General features: G+C 28.1%; 1 protein-coding gene across 6 annotated transcripts in view; it reads left to right on the forward strand.

Annotated features, from left to right (window-relative positions):
- Window positions 1–17294, forward strand: part of LOC106678638 (rab11 family-interacting protein nuf) — a 169737-nt gene that overhangs the window by 50488 nt on the left and 101955 nt on the right. For all 6 annotated transcript variants that reach the window (XM_014417277.3, XM_014417276.3, XM_014417279.2 and 3 more), the window contains 2 exons: window positions 157–192; window positions 13838–13955. In XM_014417277.3, coding sequence (XP_014272763.1) covers window positions 157–192; window positions 13838–13955 — 154 coding nt within the window. The remainder of the gene's footprint in view (window positions 1–156; window positions 193–13837; window positions 13956–17294) is intronic.

The following is a 17294-nucleotide window of genomic DNA, read 5'->3' on the forward strand; positions in this document are numbered from 1 at the left end:
ATATAATAAAATTTAAATTAGTTAAAATTGAAGGAGTAAAGAATATTATTGTAGAAAATAATAACCTGAAGTTAATTCAATAACAAAATAATGTACAAAGAGACATCCTTTTATATTCAAATTATTCATATTAATTACTTCTCTTCTTTTTTTCAGATCTGGAAAGCGTCTAGGTCCTGGAGGCTTAGGCAGGTGAGTGTCTATTATATTTTTATATTCTGATTTTTTATTTTATTATAAAAATAATATTGAGTTTAATCTATGTAAATCAACATCGTTGTCAATATTTTATCCCCAAGGAAAATGTTCGAATTGTCCTTATTATATTAAACAGGCACCATTTTACCAATCACTGTTTAGAACTGTTTTGATGTTCAACTGTTTGACCGTCTGTTATCTTTGAATTTTGATTAAATATTTTCAAACGGCGTTCATTCAAAAAATATAAAAATATTCTTTTTAGCTGTAATTGATACAAATTAAGAACTCAAAAGTAGAAGAAGAAATTATTAAAATTGTTCTATGTGCTTTACCTTTCTTATATTTATTTGTAAAATAATGTTTGAAAAGTGTAAAATATGATATATAAATTTTAATTTGTTTATTTCGATGGCAGCATAGACAAATACTTAGGGAATCATACTCTTTTTAATAACTATTTTTTATAAGTGATGATAAAAATAATCGTTGTAAATGATTTGAATTTAGATTCAAGAATATAAAACGAATAATTAACAGATAAAATAAGAAGGTTTGCCGGCAAAATCACTGTTCTGGTAAAATGAAGAAAATTTTTTTTGACAAATTCTAATAAAAAAATTTTTTAGTTGTTAAAAATTAATATTTTCATTCTATATGAGATGCTCTCATAGTAATTTGTCTGTAATATATTTAAAGAAGTAGATACGTTGATTTTTGTCGTAAAAGCCTCCTTATCTTCATGTCTTACTATGCACGAGCCTATGCTCAGAGGGGGCAGGGAGGGGCAGTTTCTCTTCCCCTTAGAAGTGAAAACAAATATTTTATTTCAAGTCAATAATTTTAATAACTAATAAAGAATTACCGTAATTATATATAATTTTCTTAAAATTTTGGTTTCGTTCGCCTTTTCCGTGCCAAAATTTCACAAGCTGAACGACGATGGCTTGCCCCCTAGTTTAGATCCTGGTCACGCCCATTACCATACCTTTCTTTTCCCCTAAATAATCGGTAAGCATCTGTAATGGTAATTTCAGGATTAATTGAGTGATACTAAATTATTTCCTCTGGTCGTGGAAAGGAATTCAATGTGGTTATCGAAGAATTCAATAAAATATCGACTAATCCAATTGATACTAATGTGATAGTTTAGTTTGGATAATGTTTATAAAGTTAGAGATGTTGCCTATGAAATGTAGAAGCATTGAGGTCTACTTACTGTTACACTTGCTTCCTTCACTTTTTATTGGCAGCTCCATGAAACTTCACTAACGAGAGGATTTATTAGAAGCATTGCAGACTTGTTCGGGTTTTTACCGAATAGACATATTTTTATTTAAGAAGTTGATTTAACATATAGTATATTTGATAGAATCGGTTGTTTAATCACGTGTATAACACACCAACTATATGATTTGTTCTTCTAACTTATTAAGCAATTTTTATTTTATTTTAAATGAAGTTTTTAATGGGAAATGGAGTTTTTGATGCTTTTTAAACCTCAACTGTGTCCCTTCACTTGAAATAACTACTGTTGTTGTGTAGGGTATTTAATTGTTATCTTATTACTGAGATTGAAGTTTAAAACGTTTTGAGTGCGTAACGTTTTTCGACTCGTTTCATAAGGTCTTACCTTTGGCAAGTTGCCACACGAGACAGGAAATGTCAGATTGCTACAGCATAAACCTTCTACCCTCTCCCAACCTCCTCAGCAACAGGTTTCTGTATCTGTTTCTCCGATTTGGGCCTTTTTTATTTAAAATATTTTCTGTATGATGTACATCACACAAAGTAATATGGAAAAGCTATATTCCAAGAAAGAAAGGGAGTTTTCGAGACATACCTAGAAACATTTAATTAAATAAAAATTAAACTTTAAAAGGCTGCTTTCCCATAATTTTAGTCTGTAATATTTAATATACATGTTTAAAATTAAAAAGTAGATTTTCGGTCATGGACCCCGGAGCAACATTAACTAAAACTTATCACAAAATATATGAATATTTTTCATACTTTTCATATGGGTTATTCTAACAGCAAGGAAAGAGTTTGGAGTTCGAATATCATGAAATTTAAAATTTATCCAATCCAGCTGAAAAAAAAATAATAATATAGGAATACTCCCTTAAACATTTAAATTAAAATTTGAGCATAAAAATATTAATTTATAATTTTGGAATAGCATTTCTCATAATATTTTTATGGGCAGTAAAGTGTATTGCCTGCTAGAGAGAGCCCTTCGAATCTGTTGACACCTGTTGGATTCGATACTTAATATTGTTAAGTTTATTATCTCTTACCTCATTAGTCACATCCCTAATAATAAAATGGATTTTAATTAAAATATACCAATATATATTTACCCGCTATGTAATTGCCGTTGCTTAGTAATAATTTCATTTTTTTAAAATAAATTAGTAGCGGGTACTCTTTGCAGTAATATGCAAAAATTAGCTATATATAAACCTACAGAAAAAAATTGTCATATATAGACCCTTATTCATGAATGAATCATTAATAAATAAATATTGCATCCATGACAGTTTTAGCCATAGTTTCATCCATAGCTAATTATTGCCCAACTCTGACCCTCTCTTCGCCCAACGCAGAACCAATCCCCATTTTTCAAATTATTCAATTGTCCATTTAATTGTATTACTCATTGCTCAAATTATATAACTATAATTTGAATGTACACTGTAGTTCAGAATGTATTATTGTCAATATAGTGTAAGCAGAAAAAAAAATGTCAAGTCTTTTATCCCTGCATTTTTATTTGTTTATGTAAAATAAAATATTATAAGATGATCGCTAAAATGTTTTTTACATAACAGAGATGTATACTATTGTTAATAATAATAATTATTATTTACCTAATGTAATGATAAGAAAAATCTATCTTTATTCTGGGACACTTGGTCGCCTAACAATGACAATTTCGAGAATTAGGGGTGCATTTGTTTGTCTACACTATGTCTAGTCAAAGAAGTTAAATAGTACTATATTAACTATATAAATCATATAAGAACAGGTGATTTAAATAAAATTATGAACGGTTACGTAGATGATTATAATTCTCAAGTATACGGAGATTGATAATCGAGAAGAGAAATATATAATTAATGTTTAAATGTTAATGGATTTTCTAAGGGGTTTTATGAAAAGGGGTGTATAAATCGGTAGTTTGGGATCTTAAATCAAATAAGTAAATGAATGAATGTTTTTTTTACTCTTATGGATATTAGGATCGAGCCAACTTAGCTCGGAATAACAGAGAAAGATATGAGAACTGCTGGATTTACTGAGTTCATTAGTCTTTTAACAATGATATTAAAAGTAGATATGTATATAAGCATGATGTTTACATACATAACTACTTTTTTCTCAATAATTATCTGTCATTTTTTTCTTTAGTTTAATCAATAATTATTTTAAAAAATAATGATAATATATATCTAAGATTTAATTAAAACACGATACAGTAGATTATATAGCTTTGGAAATAGTAAGTAAAATTAATAATAAATTTATATAGAACACGTTTCATATTAAAATTTACTGAAAAAAAATTCATGATTAAAAATAACACCGCTTATAAAAGAAATAATTTCTAAAATTTTATATTATAAGATTCATCTTAAAACTTATTAGTTTAACTGTCGACACATTAATTTGTAAGAACTTGTGAAAATTATTATTGTTATTGAACTATTATATTATATTGGCATTTCATAGCTATATTATGTGCTATAATTATATGCAATACGCTCCTTTAATGTACGTGCTAAAGATGTTATTGCGTAAATGATAATGAAAACACAAAGCAATGTGCTAATGTAATTTATTTTCGTTTTTGTATAAATTAATGTCAGCTTAAAACTAATATTGTGCTGACGTAAGAAGTTATTTTAAACCCCCTGCCTACGTCATCTTTGACTGTGTTCGTTGAAGTGAAGGCTCTCTGTCCAATTGGGTGTGGTCAGGTCACTGGGCAACTGGATTAGGTTATTTATTTAGGTGTCGTTTATCCAACACCTACTCGTATTTACAGATCATTAATTATGAGCTAAAAATAATCATTTATGCGTATAAGTTATTAGTTTATTATTATTAGTTATTATTTTTAAATAAGTTCGAGTTTTCCGAGTATAGCTACATGATTAAAATACAAGAGATGGAAAAAGAAAAGAAAATTGCCTTACTATGGTTGAATAAAGGTAGTTTTTGAATATAAAAAGAAGAGATTCATCTTAAAGTTTTAGAAGATCGAAGGATCACATTTCTTCAAATAAATGATGACATCAGCGCTTTAGGTAACTTTAAAAGTAATTTGTCGATTGATTCTGACCATTATTTTAACTGTAAAGGAAAATTTTTGAAATTCCGAAAGAATAAAAGCTATTTTTGTCTGTTCGACTTCATGAAAGTGAGAGATTAATTTCAGGATCGAATAATGAAAACCCCACGCTTTTCTGATCATTGGAAAAATTTAGATTTAAGTGCGAAGATTAAAAAAATTCGTCTTCCACAGCCTATAGAATATATAGGACAGTTAAATGTTTTATAACGAAGCTGAGACCGCCCGATCATTACAGATTGCATTCATATCTACACGAATTCGTTATCTGTTTTTAACTATTGTATTCTTGGCAGAAATAAAGTGAATGCTCGTTATACGAATAAAATACGAATTTTTATAGTAAGTGAAAGTTATGTGATACCCGCACCGAAGCTGACGTTTTAAAATAAAAAAATCTGCATTCAATAAATGCTATATATCAAAACTATAACGTTTGTAAATTTTCTTGCTTCATTCATTTTTGATTAACAGGAATCGCCATTAGCGATGTTTAAGATATCCATTGCTTGACCTTAAACGATTGGATAGTTCTGGATTCCTTCGACCTTTCTGGAGGAGTAAAAATGGCAAAGGAGTCACACTCCCTTTCTCTGGTATAGTTACTCGTTGAGCAAGATAGTGGAATTGGCAAGTGAAGGAGATGGTATATAGTGTATTCTGAATTATGAAAATAGAACAAGTGACTGACCGATGTTATTTAAGATGAAATAAGAGAAAATATGATTTCTGAAGAAACCCAATTCATTCTCAAACCTAAGAATCGTGTTATGTAAATATATAACATCGATAAAGATTTTTGTTCGTAAAGGACTTTTTGTATTTGTCGTAAAGTGAAACTTTTTTGTCCTGTAGTTCCTTATATCTATTGAGTTAACTAATTATCTTTGAATCAATTGTCAAAGCCATTTTCTTGTTTAGTTTAAAAAAATAATTCTTAACTAGCATGAGATATTAATAAATCTACGACTAAAACGGTGTGTATCTATAAAGCTTTCTAGACACATACAATAGAAGATTTTCATTTTTCAGATATATGGAAATATCACGTAAATGGAAGTTAATTATAACATTCCCTGAAATAGAAAAAGTACATAATCTAATATCCTGATAATTTTAAGATTAAGTCATCAGGATAGAAAGATTTTTTAGTAAACCGTCAGCCTTGAGAGAAACGGAATACAGTTTTCGAATGAGTCATCAATCCATGACTGGGCATATATAAACAACATATATTATTAATATGATACAAAAACAATTTGTTCCCTATGTTTTCCTTTTTTAAACAATGATAGTCTATATATTAAGTACAATATATAGTATTTTAACTATTATTTTTTTATCCTGTTTGACAATTTTATTCTCTGTGTTTTACTCTCTTATACCTCTCATCTTCAGTGATCCGCAATACACAAAATAAGATCTAGAAGTTTCTGCAACAAGTCAAATTTAGTTTTATTACTAATAAACACATAATTATCCCTATAGTAGGAAATGTCATTGAAATAACTAATATCATCTTGGTTTGTTCTATCAGATTGACGTTTTAGTTCAAGAAGACTGCAGGAAAAATATGAGTTATTTCACCATCATATTTGATTACTTTAATAACAACTATAAGTAGTTACTAGTGAAAATTGATGAATATGCCAACCATAGTTGGTGGGGCAAAAATTGCGACTGTTACAAAATATAGTTTTAATTAAACTAGTAAAAAATTGGGGTTAAATAACTTTTTTTCTCATTTCAAGCTCTTAGACTATTAAACAAATTGGTTTCCTTAATCGAATTCATATTTTTGTCGGAAGTTGATTTGTTTAAAATTTGTTTCATCGCACTGAATTTTAAAAAAGGAAATTTTTTATTAAACTGTGAACTTCAATTATTTTTGTTTAATAGAGTTATCGACATATTTCCCGAATCAAGTGTCCTGACTGTTGACCTTAGCGATCGTCATTAAAGTGAATGGTGGAGTGTCGTGAAAGCTTCGAAAAATATATTAAAAAAAACTCGCTTTCACTGACCAGCCTTTGTTGACTGTTTTCCAATCCCCACTCGGCTTAAGAGATTTTCATAGTTCTCTTCACCCTTTGAGAAACCTTTCAGGTATATACAATTTTTCCGCTAATTTGGAAATTTTTAATTTACAAATAAAAAACTTTAATTTAACTATAGAAAAATTATAGAACTATTAAAATTTTTCGGTATGCATACCATTGTTTACCAAATGTTTTCGTGGTGGTTACTATTGGGAATAAATTTTGTACTTAAAGCCTGTTTCTGTAACAGACAGTTTTTTTTTTTTTTTTAACATAAGTAGATATAAATAATTATTATTTATAATAATGTTATTTATTTTTCAGTGACTAAACCCCCTCTTTGGGTGTCTTCGCCTCCGTATTTCACTAAATATGTGCGATGCTAATATTTATCTGCAAATATTTATCTTCTATTTTTTTCTCAGTTATAAATTAAAACCAAATATTTAATACGCGATAAAATTATAAATATTAAGTATTAGTATAAAAGTATTATCTAAAATATAACTACAAAAAAAATATTAAAGAAAATTACAAAAAAAATTAAATTAAAATGAGATATTATCTAGTTGGCAAGCCACGTGGGATGGAACCCCGCCAAGCAAATTAAAAACCATCAAAAAAACCACTAAACCATGGACCACATCAAACCGTTCCAATCACAAGGAGGAGGTAGCTATTACCAGATTGAGAATAGGTCATACGAGTTTAACTCATAGATATCTGATCAGTAAGCAGCCACCGCCAAATATCATTACTGCAACAGTGTACTTACGATCAGTCACATATTTGAGAAATGCCATTTTTATTCTGGGAACTTGAGTAGATTGGGAGTGGGACCGAGTGTATCGGATGCTCTGAATGATGACCTGAAGAACGTGGAAATGGTCTTAGGTTTCTTAAAAAGGAATGGCCTTCTAAATAAGATTTAAACCAGAAAATCTGTTATACGTAATAAAAAATACCAACAGAAGTAATTATTTTAATTTTTTTTCGAAATTATTTAAAGTGAAATAGAATTATAGAAATAGAATATAAAGCACGAAACATGGGCGTTGATGACCTCAGGGTTTTACGCCCTTAAGCCCCATACAAGAACGACAACTACAAAAAAAAATGGTATAACTTTCCAATAGACAAAGATGACATAATAACACTATTTAAAAACTAACTAAATATAAATACAATCAATAAAAATTACTTTAAGTTATAATTAAGAAACATATACAATATCATATCTCTCATTTAATTAAACATAATCAGCATATTTTGCAATTCACAAAAAAAAACAAAAAAAAATCTGATAATTCCTTGATAAAAGTTAATTGAAACATTTTGAAAATCATTTTAATATTAAAATATGCATATCAAACAAAAAATATTTTCTAACTATTTATTTACTGATTTTTCAAAACCCACATTGCAGGGCTATATCAGAGTGTCATGTTGAAAGACATTTCCAGAAAGTGCTTTCTTTCAACTCGACAGCCTTGATGAAGTACTACAAATTGGGGTGAAACGTTGGAAAATAAATAGTTAAAAACTTAATTTTTGGTCCACTTTGATTGACCCACGACCATTTCCTTCATAGTTAGTAACGATCATCATTTGTTTATTCAATAAATATTAAACTATTAATTTTATTATTATTATTATTACAATATACAATTGAAATTTATAACAATAAAATATACTCATTTATTATTATGAATTCCTAAGTTTTAAAGGTTGAGAACTTATTCAGTTATGGACATCTCCTGTACTTCCCCTTTCTGCATAAACATGATCTATTATTCCCACTTGTAGATATTTTTAAAAGGAATAGAATAGTTCTTTTGTTTGCTTTGATAGAAAAAAGACTAAATGGTTTAATGACTGAACATTTGATGTCTGTAAAATGAAAAACTTTTATTGTTTTTTAAATATTTAGTAACAGATTTATAAACTTCATCATCATTCAGTTTTGAAATTGACTGATTACTGATCCTCTAGCCTCTATTAATTTAACTTTATTTATTAAAATTGGCTTAATAATTTTAAAGGATTTTATTCTTTCATTATCTCAAGGTTCTGTTATAGTGAAGTTATACGACTCCTTTTTAAAAGTTCCGTTTTCCGATATCTCTCAAAGGCACCCCTTGAAGAGCAAAAGGGAATGTTTTTTCCTTAAAGGAAAGTTTGGGCCTTATTCTGTAATTTCTATAGAAGGGCTTTAAGTGCAACCCTTGATAAAATGAAGGCCACTCATTCTCTGAATAGCCTTTTACGTTTATTATTGTTTCATAATTTTATTTAATAATTTGAATTAAAGTTCATTAGATATTACATAGCCTAAATACAATTCACTGTTAAAATATGTGAAACAAACTAGTTATTTGTTTACATAAAATATTTTCCCTCAGGTAATTAACAGTTTAAGATATAGTAGATATAAAGAAATAGTAATTTGTTTAAAATAAAAATCTTTCACGTACATGAGTCCTACATTTTTCGCTTATTTTTTTTTAATGTTCCTGTTCAGCAAATATTTCTCTAAATTTGGGCCAAATCAGTTGCTCCGTCTTCAAAGTATTGGTATTCTAATGAAAATCCATTTGAGCATGCCTAAGCGAATAAAAGAAATATTGAATATATTGCTAAAATTGATACTACATACATTTTGCATTAATCTCCAACTTACGTCCGAGTTAGAGCTAAATTAGACAATTTTTGAAACTTAGATGTACGGAGTAAAATTGGTTTATTCTTGCGTAAGCCAAGGTATCAAAAATAATACCAAGCAAGTACCCACCCTCAGAATACCTGGAGAAAGATTTAATTATTTATCCCTGAACACAAATTTGACTTCCGACAAACAGATTCGGAACTAAATTTGTTATTTGATGTCTAAAGCATCAAATTTGAATAAAATTTTCAATTCTGAGGACATAATTATTATCTTAAATTTTGTGTGGAAGAAAAACTTTAAGGAAAATTAACTTGAGAGGAAGATATTTTTAAAATTCGGAATATTGAAATTTTCTCAACAAATGCTTGAATTTATGATTTTATTTAATGAATAAAGTAAAAGCAATTACTTTGGGACGAAAAAGTTGCTGTAATATTTGTTATTAGTATGACTACAAAATATTAACTCTAGATTTTTCCTATTTATACATCTTTTAATTTTTTTTTTTTACTTTGATAAGTAATATTTTTTTTGTCCTGAAAACGTTAGTTTTTGTATGAATGTTTAGTTTTTATAGAACTACAGGTCTGAATTTTGTGAGGATTGAACAGGTCTGATCAAATTTGACTACTTACAAAGTTAGAAGAAATTCCAGTAAAAAATTGGAATATTGATTACATTTTATCTTTCGTATTGAATTTTTTAATGAATTGGTTTGAATATTGTTGTTATAGTGTTTGAAAATTAAAATAGTTGCTAAAAAAGATTCTAATTTGATTAGTGGAGTAAGTAAACCGACGGGGAAGCAAAAATTGAGTATTGGAAAAGTAGTATAGGAATTGGCTGAAGTATTTTCTATTATTAAACATGTTTGGTACAATAATCTTCCACTTGGATATAACCGAATTTAATTTAATTTTTGTTTGTTAGTTTTATGTATTTTCCTCTAGAAGTAATGCATATAAGTATACCGTCACCGATTACATGTTATTGTGTGAAATGCCACATAATACAGAGATTTTATTGTTTTATCTTATCCACTGAATGAATTGGACAATATTATTAGTCTTAAAGTACTTGTGTAAAACGAGCAACATACCACTAGCGCTGTCTGTGACGGTTATGAGAATCACTGTAACTTTTCTTATCATTTTTATGTGTCTGTGTAAATTGGTGAATTCGTTGTTCTTTGTGGATTTGTTTATTGTTTTTAAGGTGTGTCTCTGAATTAGTTTTGATTTGAATTGAAATTATTTCTTCTGAGTTTTTATTAGGAAAAATGATAACGAGTATTAGTTCCTTATGTTAATGAAAACTCAGTTAAGTATTACCAAATTTGGTCCCTACCTCGTATACCTAATATTAAAGCAAAAGAAAATAAAAAAATTGAACATTGATTTTGAACTGAAATGAAGATGGTTCTATATTATGCGATTTTTTTCTATTATGATTCTGTCATTATGTCCAAGTTTTAACTGTACATGAATTTCAATTATATAGTTTAACAATAAACAATTCAGTAAATTAACAGCAAAATTTTTTTTTAATATAGATAAAAATACTATTATTTTCACTAATTTTATTCGTTACTATCGAAATTAGGTGAAGTAGTCCATTTTATCCATAGTGGACAAAATCAAACCAACTCTTTGTTAAAATAATGGTTAGGAGGAATGCACTGATATGAAACCCATACTAGTGATCCTGTGGGGCTTCCAGAGTAACCTTATAGCTAACCTTTGCCAAATCACGTTCAGTTCTGTCTCCTAAATTATATGACCCCAATATCCATTATTTATCTTTGGGTTTTCTAAGTATGAGAAAGTCCCTGACTCTTTATAATTATATTACATGTAGGTATTAAATACAAAATTAATATTATAGTATTCAAATACAATATAACTATAAACAAAAGAATATTTGAAAAGATGTTTATAATGACAAATTAAATAATAATAGCATGAAAATCATGATTTAGTGTTGTGAAGTGTGATGAATAGTATTTGTGGCCTCAATATTTTTTCCATTAGAAAAAAAAAAATCTTTAAACCTTTTAATATATGCAATTATGTACGTGACCAGTCAAATAGTGAGTTAGTCATACCAACCTCTGTACTTGGAAGATGTTTTTTTTTATTATTATTTTTTTTTTGGAATGAAGCGTTTTCGAATTGAAATTATCATAAGAGATCAATGACCAATTGTTGTGTTGGTCCCACTATAATCACTTCTCAGTATTGTTTTATTATTTGTTTCTTTGAATATGTATCAAGAGCTAGGAGAAAAACGGATCAGAGTTATATATACTTCATTTTATTTTTATTCACTTAATATTTTCCATAAGATTACATATCAGATACTTTGTAATAACAAGGACTCTGTTCATATTACCATATGAATGAATAGTAGTATAAAATGACTTCTATAAACTGTAATAGATGGCACTGATAGCTCAAATAAATAAAAAAATGTACTGATTGTTTTTCTCATGTACCCTTCATATATACTCTATTTCGTTAGATCCATTAAGTGATGCACTGATATTTTTTCAAAGGCTCTTGATTTTGACCTAAACTGGTTATCACAAGTCCTAACAAATTATCTAATTAGATTTTTCAGCCTACTATTTAAATAGCAATCAAATATAATTGGATCTCATTTCAGAGTAAATTAGGTGTTTCTCTCTTTGATGACAGTTTATTTTCTCGTACAGGCATACTCTTATATTCATTAAAAGAAGAGGTGACATTAGAGAGCATTATGGCGCCATATTCATCGTGCGGAATATAGGATGAGGGGGGAGAGGGCTAATTATATTGCGAGTGCTCATAATTAATTCCTCAAACCCCACCTACTCGGTCCTAATAGGAGCGCCTGCGGATACTGTATACTAAGCCAGCACCGCAGTCGGGCTATGCGGGCTTGTGTCTCTTTTCTCTTGAAGGGGTTTACCTTGCAGGCAAATAATTGTCTTTCCCTCACACTTAAATCATCTCATACACGTGTACTTCAGTTGATTATGACGTTATTACAAAATGTATTTTAGAATATACTGAAAATATAAATTGTACTATACACTTTGCTGCACAAAACAAAAACATTTGTATGTATTATAAAGGTTTAACACCAATTATTTTATGTACTTATTAGGAAAATATTGGAATCAAATAATTTGAAAAATGAGGCTTACTCAACAATGAGGAGATACTTCCATTTTTGGCCATTTTATACCATCTATCCCATTTTCTATTATTTGAGAAAATATATCAAAAACTTTTGAATCAACAGAGACCAGTTTGGTATCAAATTGTACAGATGTGATCTAACACATAAATGTATTTAAATCATATTTGTCAAAAAATCGCTCCCTCAGGGTTCAAATTGACAAAAACTGAAAGAAACTCCTGAAATCACGAAAATTGTGGACTGTTTTCAATACATATTTATTTTAATTTCGAATGAACTAGCTTATTTTTGACTAAATTATTTTATGTAATGTATGAATTAAAAGTATTTTAACTAGTACATTTTTTACTATACGTTTCAAGATTTTTTAAAATAATTCCTTTACATATCGCACAATAAGACTCAAGATTCACTGAAAAAAATGTTTTCAAAAAAAAAAAGTTTCCCTTCTCCTATTCCCTCCTCTCCTATCCCTTCTCTTATTTCATGTATATTTGGCTCGAATTGTCATTTGTTATTATATAATGATAAGGAAATTTATTATATTATGCATGTATATAGTGCAATACTTCTAATGTTATTTATTATACACCCACCATAGAATATGATACATTAAATACAAAAGAGATGTAAGACTTTACGCTTTATCACTTTCCATTTTCAAAACTGATTTATTAATTTGATTAATAACTGAGTCTAATTGCTTTAAATGTTTTTACAAAGTAGAATATTTTTAAATTTGTTGGAACCTAATTTGTTAAGAAATACAAATTATTTTGAAAACCTAAAACATGACCCAACCTCGTCTAAATGGCCGGAAACCTATTGATGCTGACGTATCTATATACTTAGCTGAGTTTTTTAAATTGATAAATTATTAAAAATGACAACGATAAGTATATCTATTTTAAACATAAAAAGATGTCAAATAGAAAAGGTTTTGCTTGCCGCTAAAGTGAAAGCTTGTATATAGGCTAGTAAAAGTTTGTTTTTAACTCAGACAAGAATTTTAATTAAGCTTTGGAAGAATCCCACTTAGTTTTAAAGGTCCTTGATGTTGTTAGTTAATTAACATAAAAGAGAAGTAGAATCTCACTTAATACTTCGTTTCTCTCGAAAAAGATACTCAGAGGAGTAATATAAAAAGTTATCGTTATGTTCTTGAAAAAATGATGATTAGTTAATTAATTATTGAGTCCAGTAGCTTTAAACGCTTTCAAAAGAGAAAGCTTTTGGTCCGCGTCAAAAGCTTTATGGGATTATTCTTAATGTGTTTAATGTTCCAGAACTCCAGTTTTGACTTACACTACTTTTGTATTCAATTGCTCATATTGAATATATATATATTTTTTGCGATTGTTTTTCTGATTCCTTCTTTTTATCTTGTAGCCCTTTGAACCGCAGCTCCAGTTTCAACTCCTCAGGTCGGAGCTCCGCCTGTGATACAGGGGATGACGTTTACTCTGACGCATCTCTTGAGGAAGACGTCTTAGATCTGAACCACAAGGTAAGTGAGAAACTAGTTTCTAACACGTTTACTTTTTATACTCCACTGTTGTATTTGATAATATTTTTTATGTATATTATTTTCTTAATATTTTTCTATTACTTCAGAATTAGCACATACATTAAAATCGATCATTTGTTGAAATGGAATTCTGTTTTTCATGTATAATTCTACTCTATTGTATGATTTATGATAGTGATACGAAATTGAAATTAATCATGCAAGTATCCTATCAGTATTAATTTTATTTTCTCATTATTTCGTTTTATTAAATGTGCTGATCCATGACAGTTGGATACTCTTCACGTTTTGTATTTTTACTTTACAACGGTGAACATGCATTGTCTTCTGATAAGCGTGTAAAGTAATCAAAGCATTTGTAAAGTTTAAACTTACCCTTTTGATAAATAATAAAACAAGTATAATATCGTACAAATAAAAAAAAAAAAAAAAATGGAAGAATCTTAACAACAGCATAAAGTTATTTCATTCAACATCGAATCCTAATTAACACAGTTAGTATTAATTACACTTATATTAATATTATTAAGAATAGACAAATATTATCAATTGGTAAATGCGCAATATTTTTTTTATGCAAGAAATTATTATTTTACATTATAATAAAATTGTAAGTTATTATTTATGAAATGATAAAATCATAAGTTCATTCAAATTTGAAACTGATTAATTAACTTTAACTGATTTTTTGTTTTTACTTGTTTAGTTAAATATTTATAGAGTTTAAAAATAATGTTAAAATAAATCCTTTACTCTTAGAATCATATTAGTAGAAAGCACTTGAGGTATTAAAGTGTATACAAATAAAATAAATAAAAATATATGATTTTTAATATGATATTTGGTTAATGCTCACTCCATTAAACAATATTACTTATAATAAATTAAAAAAGATTTATATTTATTATACTTCTTGAAATAAATAATCATAAATTATTGTTCGCAGTTAACTTAGCGTTAGACAGAAATGTGCTAAGATCTAGTTTCTGAAAAGAGTAATTTCGATATGCTGGGATTTATCATTTATCATGTTTAACTGTATTTTTTTCCCAGAAACTGTTCTTTTTTTTTTAATGTATGGAAGGAATAATCAAAACGAAAAATTATTCGAATTTCATATCTACTAATTTATTCATAAAAATGGTCTGAAATCATAATACATAAATATATTTTTAAAAAATTAGGTTATAAGTGCATACATAACTGTATTAGTAGAGCCACCTCTCACTAGGTGGAGCTTGTGCGGCGAATAAGTGGCGCTATCTTTCCGCTGTGAGCTCAACTCTTTGCGTTCTGTTGCCATGACTCCTTACAAACGGCTAGAATCCAATGACGAAATTCTCTCAAATGTACTATTTAAATAAATATTTCTTTCGAAACATTTTATATAGTGAATTCATTAAATTAAAATTGCGTAGGTAATTGATGATACCGAAATTAATACATAATATAATTATAATTCTTTCCTTTGGAAATATAAAAGAAATATTATTATTTTTATGAAGTAGGTCTAAATAGTAGGAGCTTTAAAAATACACGAAATTGCTCTATTTTTTAAAATAATTGAAAGTGTTACAATAAGGTTAAATTTGAAGAATTGAGGTTATAATGGTATATTAAGATAAAAAAAATAAAGGATTTTAGAATCCTTAAAGTATATTAAAATTTGAGGAACCAAATGAATTAATAATTGATTCTCTGTACGTTAAAATAACGTCTCTTTAATAATTTAATATTATGAATATTTTTTGTCTCAGTGGGACGAAACGGCCTCTTGCGTTGCATCGCAAAAAAAAAAAAAAATTTGACATTATTATAAAATAAAATAAAAATCTTTTAACTCAAACATTTTTTTTTTATTACAGGACTTTTTAGTATTCATCAAATTATATACAGTACATCAATTTTTTTTTTTTACATTCAAATTCTGCAAAAATACTCTTTCACGAAATCAAATTATATTGGATTGGATTGGAATAACCAAAAACATTTATTCCAAAGTTTCCGCTTTATTTTGTGATTTATTAGGCGGACCCTCATACCTTTTCTTGTCATAAAAAATATTCAGATGGTCTTATGTAATAGAAAATTTATCGCCGATTCCAATCGTATTATTAAATTTCATGTAAGATAGTTCTGGGAAGAGATAGGAGAGTTTTTATGTAAAAAGATATTGAACATATCCATCGAAACCGTGAATAAATTGGATAATGATTAGCGAAGACGTTTAAAGTTCACAATTAAAGTGTAAAATCAACCTCTGGTGTTTGCTGTTTTTTATCTGGTATACCCTGCATATTCCTGAAAGAAATAGATAATGTTCGATGCAATATTTTGGATGAACGGTTTTTATAAAGCGGGCTAGAGTTATGGAGGGCAGTGATGCAGAATGGTGACTTCCCTTTCTATCGGCAGTTGCCACGGATCAAGGGGTACACGATGCTCTTTGATCGTTCACGTTTGGCTTTGTCATAACTCATCAAAAATTACTTTCCTATTGTCAAGGATCATCTCACTCTAGTTCAAACCCATCATAGGAAAATACATTTAGTGTACTTTCGAGTACAATAAAACGAAATCTGTATAAATATTCTTAGTCAGGAAAATATAATTTTTGAACTATGCAGAAACTTCATCTAATCTATAGCTATACTTATCTAAATAGTTTGATTTAGAAAAATCATTTTACGTTAGGTAAAACGTTTATTGGGGAAGACATTAACCTTTTAAAATTTAATTGAAAAGAGGCTTAATATAATGTATAGTTATGCCTCATGGAAGAATTCATAATAATATCGTTTACGCTTTATTTCTGTAAATTTTCTTTAAGTATAGTTCAAAACGTGTTGAAAAAACTTTGTCTGTACAAAACTACCAAAATAAAGACGAATTGTTCTTTTATATAAGATATTTTATTAAGTTTTATTTTATATCATTTTTTTCACATCGATTTGGAGTGCTATTTGGTTCACTAATGTACACAGAAGTTTAGTTCACATTTAGGATCCAAACAAAGTAGACAATCTTATCCTGTATCCATAAAACTTCACGTTAATATAGAAAAAAAAAACAAACTGATTTATTTTAGTAAAAAGTTTTAACAATCTCTGGGTTTGTACAGGCCTTTTATGGGTAAATTTTTTAAAATGGCCGCTGTTCATTTTTAGGTTTAAAGCCAATACCTCTCCCACAGAGAGGTACTATTACTAGTAACTTATCCATGTAAATTAGCAAAATTTATAGGATTGAATTGTGCAGATTTTGTTATATAAAAAGTTTGTTTATGGAGTTATATGCCATTATACAATATTCTATATT

The sequence above is a fragment of the Halyomorpha halys genome, unplaced genomic scaffold (genome assembly GCF_000696795.3).
Source record: "Halyomorpha halys isolate HHAL.00 unplaced genomic scaffold, Hhal_1.1 Scaffold151.1, whole genome shotgun sequence".
Lineage (NCBI taxonomy): Eukaryota > Metazoa > Arthropoda > Insecta > Hemiptera > Pentatomidae > Halyomorpha > Halyomorpha halys.